The sequence below is a fragment of the Oncorhynchus kisutch genome, linkage group LG11 (assembly GCF_002021735.2).
Source record: "Oncorhynchus kisutch isolate 150728-3 linkage group LG11, Okis_V2, whole genome shotgun sequence".
Lineage (NCBI taxonomy): Eukaryota > Metazoa > Chordata > Actinopteri > Salmoniformes > Salmonidae > Oncorhynchus > Oncorhynchus kisutch.
This window is the reverse complement of record NC_034184.2, coordinates 13,383,428-13,391,673: the sequence shown is the minus strand read 5'-3', so window position 1 is coordinate 13,391,673 and position 8,246 is coordinate 13,383,428. Positions and strand designations below refer to the sequence as shown.

At 41.9% G+C, this 8,246-nt stretch overlaps 1 protein-coding gene across 1 annotated transcript; it reads left to right on the top strand.

Moving 5' to 3' along the window:
* Positions 1-579: 579 nt before the first annotated feature.
* On the top strand, positions 580-5,176 carry LOC109887680 (cold shock domain-containing protein C2-like). Its single transcript, XM_031835325.1, has 4 exons — positions 580-763; positions 2,457-2,935; positions 3,615-3,737; positions 3,979-5,176. The coding sequence occupies exons 2-4, from the start codon at positions 2,745-2,747 to the stop codon at positions 4,139-4,141; spliced, it is 477 nt and encodes a 158-aa protein (XP_031691185.1). The 5' UTR covers positions 580-763; positions 2,457-2,744; the 3' UTR covers positions 4,142-5,176.
* The last annotated feature ends 3,070 nt before the right edge of the window (positions 5,177-8,246 follow it).

The window sequence follows — 8,246 nt, the reverse complement described above, 5'->3', positions numbered from 1 at the left end:
ATTTGCCACAACCCAATGAAACATTTAAAGAACATAAAATATGTGTTCTGGGAACACAAAAACAAAATCGAAACTGTAGAAATGATAATGGACCTACATTACACAGTTTTTTTTTTACTGTCTCCAGCTCGCTAATAATCACCATAACAAAAGCTAGACAGTCAGGGAGAACCGAACATTTAAAAACCGATGGATAGAGGGCAATTTTTTTGGCAGATTTTGATGGCGAGGAAATAGAACACATTGTCAGAGCGGCCCTCCGTCCGGGCCTCGTTGAAGACCGAATGCAAAATTAATTAGTCCTAGAAGTCCTTATGGTCTCTTAGACCTATCATGTTATATTTTTTCACTCACAGTGACTATATCAGCATCTTATCTGACTGCTCTCATACAGTTTGATGTTATTTTTTAACAATATTTATTTGATCAGAGCTCACCGATGTTCACAATTGTTAGCCCACTTCTTCTATGATTAGGACTACTAGGAATTTATAGCCGCCTGGCCTATTACAATATACAAAACATAAACGCACCTGCAGTTTTCATTTTGTCGGCACAGGAACCCCTGTACCCTTTTCATTTTGCTCCCTAATCATCCAGACAGACCAGCTTGTGCCGCGCAGCCAGCCAGCCACAAGCAATAGGTATTCTCTCCACATGTCTGTGCAGGTTTATTTTTTATTTAATTATATAATTATCGTTATATAACCGTTAAGAGTCAAGACATCTGCACGTTTGACCGAAAACAGCTTGACATTTTACGGTAAGAGCTCGATAAATCAATAGCCTTTAGTTTGATAGTGCGCTTTAGGCTATATATTTTCTTATCGGTCCTATTTATATACAATTTACCACCCGGGTTAAATATTTGTATTCTATGTAAACTGTTATCTTGATGAATATTTTATGATGAGTAGACTAGCCTTTACATTTTTTTTTTTTTTTTTTGAGTGATCAATGTATTCTCCTGTTGTCTCAGCTGGTATGCTACACATGAGAATGTTCTGGAATCAAGATGCCAGTGGGATTCATTTTGGGAGCGAGTGAGAATCTAGACAACATTATATTTGAAACCGCTATTTGACAAATTAAAAAGGATTAGACAAATTAAAGGTGTCCAGAAAGGAAAAGAGCAGCGTCGTGAGTGTCACTGTCTGTGTGTGTAGTGTACTGAATATTTACGTGTGTCCCATGCTGATGATGCTAATGACAAGCAGCCACAGTGCCCTTCTGATTTTGGGAGGCGCAAGGCTAGTTGGGACAGCCTTTCTGTCTAGTTGAAGCCACTCTGGTCCGCCCTGGGGTTTCCAGTGCTCCAAAACGACCCAAATATCAGCGTACTGCCTATAATCCCATTATCTCTTTGATAGGTTTACAGTCACTCTCACTACTTTTACAAGCGAGAATATATTAAATGTTCCTAATGAGACACATACGATTAGATACACTTTATTGTTATATTAAGGTAGTTGTTATCAATATATCATGATGTGTCATTTAGTAGCTAATAATTCAAGTCAATAATAGTTTTCGAACTGTGTCTTTTTTCTGTGCCAAATTGTGACAGATATGTGTACACCTTCAAGTCAACATTGCACCAGCCTATGTGATGTTGTCATCAGAATAAAACCTGCCATCTTTCTTTGACACATGGATGGGGGACATTTGATTAATCCCTTTCCCTTAAATTAGTTTTGGGATAAAACAGAACACCTCCTCTTACCAATAAACTATAAAGGATGCCCATTCCTTGTTATTGGATCATTATTGATCTCTACCACACTAAACCCTCCTCTCTAAACCCTGGTATCCACCCTGTCTCCACCCTGACCCTCCAGTCAATAATGGGGCAGACTCTACTCCACCATGCAGGCAGCCATATTTAGATGGTGCCACTTGTCACATAGAAAGATGGAGAAGCCCTAGGGATGTGGTCTGCTACACATTTCACTCATCTTTTACATAGAGAGCACTGACAGACATCAGCAGGCAGACTCTAAGAGGGGAGGGCTATGGTAATAAGTCTCAAAATGACACAACAATGCTCCCAATGGCTAAATAATTTGAAATTGTCTAGGGATTCTTCAGTCAAAGAATCTGCTGGTTGCGCTGCCTCAGTCTGTTTAAAGGGTTTGACGTCTGAATACAAAATACAGTATAAGAGCAGTAACGTAATGCTACCCAGCTCTATGTGAATAGTGGGGTTGGTATTATAATAATGTATTCAATATTGGAGCTAAGGCTCTACTCGGCGAGGCTGGGTTATATAGACAGATATTTTGAAAACATTGAGGTCAGTGTTGGTGCTTCAAACCAAATCACTGTGTTATTGTTATTTCACTGAGTGTGTTGTTGTGTTGTCGTCCCTCCTTGTTTTGCAGTCTTTGAGGATTTATTCATATATTTATCTCTCTATTTCTTACACTTTTTTTCTTTCTCTCTTCCTCTCTTTCAAGGAAACCTCCAAGCTCCTCCATTGTCCCGCTTTCCAGACGCATCCTAACAGTAATACTACCACCTCCACTACCAGCACCACCTCCACCACCACCGACACATCACCACCACCACCACCTCCACCACCACCACCTCCACCACCACCGACACATCACCACCACCACCACTGACACACCAACATCACCCTTATCATGCTGGCAGTCTAGGCCTGTCTCCCAAGCTGTGTCCCACTCGAGACTGAGGCAGCTTCTCCCACGAAGCTTCACACCCCCAGGGGGACCACCACAGAGATGGCTGATTCCGACCCCTCATCCCCCTCCGATCCACCACAGCCTCTGAGCTCCCCCCGTACTCCCCTCTCCCTGTCCTTCCCCTTCCTCAGGCAGGGAAGTCGGGTGTGGGAAAGGGAGAGGAAACCCCCCTTGATGCCAGGCGAGCTACCCAGCCCTCTGCCCACCAAACGCACCCGCACATACTCAGCGTGAGTAGTAATAATCTGTGGTGGTATAAGTAGTAGTGTATGTGATTGTGTGTGTGTGTGCATGACCTTGAGGGTGACCTGGTCACTATTGGGGATTAAGGAGCCATTTTGGATGCAAGCCCTGAGAATACTCTGCAGGGGTTAATGTTAGGGAGGCCTGAGAATATTCTGCAGGGGTTAATGTTAGGGAGGCCTGAGAATAGTCAGCAGGGGTTAATGTTAGGGAGGCCTGAGAATAGCCTGCAGGGGTTAATGTTAGGGAGGCCTGAGAATAGTCAGCTGGGGTTAATGTTAGGGAGGCCTGAGAATAGCCTGTAGGGGTTAATGTTAGGGAGGCCTGAGAATAGCCTGCAGGGGATACTGTTAGGGAGGCCTGAGAATAGTCAGCAGGGGTTAATGTAAGGGAGGCCTGAGAATAGTCTGCAGGGGTTAATGTTAGGGAGGCCTGAGAATAGTCTGCAGGGGATAATGTTAGGGAGGCCTGAGAATAGTCTGCAGGGGATAATGTTAGGGAGGCCTGAGAATAGTCTGCAGGGGTTAATGTTATGGAGGCCTGAGAATATTCTGCAGGGGTTAATGTTAGGGAGGCCTGAGAATAGCCTGCAGGGGATAATGTTAGGGAGGCCTGAGAATAGTCTGCAGGGGTTAATGTGTGTTGTTTTTCTGCTGTGTGTCTCAGGACGGTGCGGGCCAGATCAGGCCCAGTGTATAAGGGCGTGTGCAGGACCTTCTACAGGTGCCAGGGTCATGGCTTTATAAAGCCCTCCAACGGTGGAGAGGATATCTTTGTACACATCTCTGAGTGAGTGGTTCTGAAGCATTAAGATTATAATTGTATGATAAAGCAATAAGGTATATTGTGATTATAATATCTGATATTATGTACAGCGCATAGCGGTATAACACTTGTCAGTCCTAAAGTGTTTTGGTGTAGATTATAATTGTCAGTCCTAAAGTGTTTTGCTGTAGATTATAATTGAACCTAGAATGTCCGAGACCTAGAGAGGTCTGCAGTCTCTCATAAAAATGATCTCCCTCGTTAGTATCGATGGAGAATATGTTCCGATGGAAGGCGACGAGGTCACGTACAAAGTCTGTTCCATCCCCCCCAAGAACCAGAAGATGCAGGCGGTGGAGGTGATCATCACCCACCTGGCCCCAGGAACCAAGCATGAGACCTGGTCTGGACAGATCATCAGCTCCTAGACCTCCACCTGCACCTTCAGAGAGGCGGTGTGGGGAAGAGTGTAGGGTGGGGTTGGGGAGGGAAGGTAGGAAGGAGCCTGGATAGGTAAAGGGAAGGGAAGAGGGAGAAGTGGAGTCCAGGGTAGGGAGAGAAGGCAGGGAAGGAAGGAGCCTAGAGAGGTAAAGGGGAGGGAAGAGGGAGAAGTGGAGTCCAGGGTAGGGAGAGAAGGCAGGGAAGGAAGGAGCCTAGAGAGGTAAAGGGGAGGGAAGAGGGAGAAGTGGAGTCCAGGGTAGGGAGAGAAGGCAGGGAAGGAAGGAGCCTAGAGAGATAAAGGGGCAAGGGGAGCAGAGGAAGGAGTGAATAAGTAAAGGGGTTGGAATGTGGTATAAGGCTTAAGATGGTTTTTATGTAGGTTTCAGTTGGAATGTGGTATAAGGCTTAAGATGGTTTTTATGTAGGTTTCAGTTGGAATGTGGTATAAGGCTTAAGATGGTTTTTATGTAGGTTTCAGTTGGAATGTGGTATAAGGCTTAAGATGGTTTTTATGTAGGTTTCAGTTGGAATGTGGTATAAGGCTTAAGATGGTTTTTACGTAGGTTTCAGTTGGAATGTGAATGAATGAATATCAAGGTTAACTTTGATTTAAGATTAAAGGTTGATGGTTTATTTAAGATAATTTTAAATAGCAGGAGTCGAGTAAGTTTAATAAATCACTGTTGTAGGGAAAACGTGAAACAGAGCATCAAATCTTCCTAAATTGTATTGTTTTTATTCATACTTTTAATTGATTGATTGACTTATTTATTTTCCATTTGTTATGACAGGTGAGGTAGATGTTGTTGATCAGATTATTTATAAATGTGTGTTTTTGTGCCAATATATACCTGGTCTAACCCATTACACAATTCACTCTGATGATACTGCCCTGGTAACACCTACTCCTTCAGTCTAATGTTGACCAATGACCATTTGTTCATCTTTGTAACAGAGTTACTGATGATTACTATATGTGGTTCAAACCCCATTTTTTATCATTAAAACCAATGCTATCCAGATTAACAGACACAGCTTTTTTTTTTTTAAATGGACATACGCTGTTGTCAATAGTCTCATACCTTCATCATGCAGTGTCCTTGTTTTAGCCTTTTGTAAACATAATTAGGGTTCTATGCATGTTTAATTACATGTTTGATTGCGACAAAAAGATATAGTAGCTAGTGTACTACATAACGCTCTTTTTCTGTTGGGAAACTGAAGTTTCACTGTGTTCAATAGCACTTTTTCTGTTGAATCATTGGGACAGCGGCTTGTCATTCCTACTGTATTATTCACATACCTGTGTGAACATTTGTTGATTATTTGCATTAATAAGTTAACTTGTGGTCAAAAAAAGTTTATTAGCAATTAAAATATTGCTTATTACAATGGTATGTAATATTGATAGTCTATTAGAGGGCAGACAAGGACAAGTAATCCTCAACCAATTTCTGAGAAATTCAAAGGTATACACAACACAGTACTTCACAAAACAGGTGAACTCTCAAGCTCTTTTAAGTGGGGGTGAAGTAATGGTTAAACCTGACCTGTTTTAACCCCTGATGTCATGCATCATACAGTATTTTGGACGATCCACTTTTTGGCACTGTAAATCCAAGATAGATAAGCCATGAGGACACTGCTTCGGTTTAAAACATGGTATAGATCTAAATCTTTCCAGTTATTTTTTATGAGGATGTCAACTTTGCTTCTGTCTAATCTATCCTCCAGACTGCCAACTATCCTCCAAGCCAGCATCAAAAAGAAAATATATTAAATAATTAAATAATTAAATACATACAGTTGAAGTCTGAAGTTAACATACACTTAGGTTGGAATCATTCAAACTTGTTTTTCAACCACTCCACAAACTTCTTGTTAACAAACTATAGTTTTGGCAAGTCGGTTAGGACATCTACTTTGTGCATGACACAATACATTTTTCCAACAATTGTTTACAGACAGATTATTTAATTTATAATTCAGTGTATCACAATTCCAGCGGGTCAGAAGGTTACATACACTAATTTGACTGTGCCTTTAAACAGCTTGGAAAATTCCAGAAAATGATGTCATGGCTTTAGAAGCTTCTGATAGGCTAATTGACATCATTTGAGTCAATTGGAGGTGTTCCAATGGATGTATTTCAAGGCCTACCTTCAAACTCAGTGCCTCTTTGCTTGACATCATGGGAAAGTCAAAAGAAATCAGCCAAGACCCGCACATGGGGACAACGATCATAGTTTTGGGAGAAATGTCCCCTGGTCTGATGAAACAAAAATAGAACTGTTTGGCCATAATGACCATCATTATGTTTGTGGGGAAAAGGGGGAAGCTTGCAAGCCGAAGAACACCATCCCAACCGTGAAGCACGGGGGTGGCAGCATCATGTGATGGGGGTGCTTTTTGCTGCAGGAGGGACTGGTGCACTTCACAAAATAGATGGCATCATGAGGAAGAAAAATTATGTGGATATATTGAAGCAACATCTCAAGACATCAGTCAGGAAGTTAAAGCTTTGCAAATGGGTCTTCCAAATGCACAATGACCCCAAGCATACTTCCAAAGTTGTGGCAAAATGGCTTAAGGACAACAAAGTCAAGGTATTGGAGTGGCCATCACAAAGCCCTGACCTCAATCCTATAGAAAATGTGTGGGCAGAACTGAAAAAGTGTGTGCGAGCAAGGAGGCCTACAAACCTGACTCATGTACACCAGCTCTGTCAGGATGAATGGGCCAAAATTCACCCAATTTATTGTGGGAAACTTGTGGAAGGCTACCTGAAATGTTTGACCCAAGTTAAACAATTTAAATACAATTCTACGAAATACTAATTGAGTGTATGTACACTTCTGACCCACTGAGAATGTAATGAAAGAAATAAAAGCTGAAGTAAATCATTCTCTACCCTTATTCTGACATTTCACGTTCTTAAAATATAGTGGTGATCCTAATTGATCTAAGACAGGGAATATTTACTAGGATTAAATGTCAGGAATTGTGAAAAACTGAGTTTAAGATGTATGTAAACTTCTGACTTCAACTGTACATACAGAGCCCATCAGAAACATGTGATCAGATTGCTGGTCAGTAACCAGACTTAGACTTTAAACCTGCTATTAAGCATTTACCTTAATAGATAAGGACCTCCTGCCCCAGGTCCATGATAACAATGCATGTACTGACGCACTCACACACACACCCCTAGACACATGCTTGAATGGACGTACAAACGCACGCACACCACACACACACACACACACACAAGCTGAAATATACACACAGAACTAAGTAAACCTAATGGTCTGTCCTCTTGACTTGGCATATTGATGAATGAGATGTTTGTGCAGGTAACGGGGGGGGGGGGGGGGGGGGGGGGCGTGGGAAATAGGGCCATAGCCGGACATAATGTTTGACAGGATGATCTACAAGGTGAGCTGTTTTGGTGAAACTCAGCTGAGATCACATTTAGACAATAGCCAGGCATTGGTGTGTTCTGTATCTGAGTAAACAGGTGAGTGTGTCCATCTGTTATGACTAGGTGTGCTAAACCTAACAATACTGCACGAGGCTGACGGCATGATGCTTACGGCTCCCCTCTATTCCTACCCTCACTGCCAAATGAACAGCATGGGTCATTGATCAATTGCAACCACTTACCCATTCCATCTAGCTTTGAATCTGAATTTGAAACATAACTGAGTTCCAAATGTTCTGACACTGAGTCCACCTTATGCCTACACATGGTTATGCTCTTATCTCGGCTGCCATTTGAAACAGAATGTAGAATTTAGAATTAGCTTTGCAATTAGAAACCCTAATTTCCTGTTTTACCATTGTTCGAAGTTAAGTTGGAGTGGTAGCTCTTCAGCTAAGAAAACGGTACATAAAGTCATGATGTTTTCATCTTACTGTCAAACAAATCACCCCAAAAAGTAGGCTATCTGCGCGTATTTGTCCAAGATGAAGGGAAAGATACATTTGTTACAAAACACCAATAAGTGTAAGGACATTCGGCAAATGTCATTAGGTCTACACTCTTGTAGCCTGAATGAATTGATGCGTCTTGCTGACTAAAGGACACCTGAA

Bases quoted from the DNA above. Each gene is read 5' to 3' on its own strand.
- LOC109887680 (XM_031835325.1), top strand. From the start codon at position 2,745: ATGGCTGATTCCGACCCCTCATCCCCCTCCGATCCACCACAGCCTCTG. The intron at 2,936-3,614 runs GTGAGTAGTAAT...TGTGTGTCTCAG, and splicing joins CGCACCCGCACATACTCAGC to GACGGTGCGGGCCAGATCAG. The intron at 3,738-3,978 runs GTGAGTGGTTCT...CTCCCTCGTTAG, and splicing joins ATCTTTGTACACATCTCTGA to TATCGATGGAGAATATGTTC.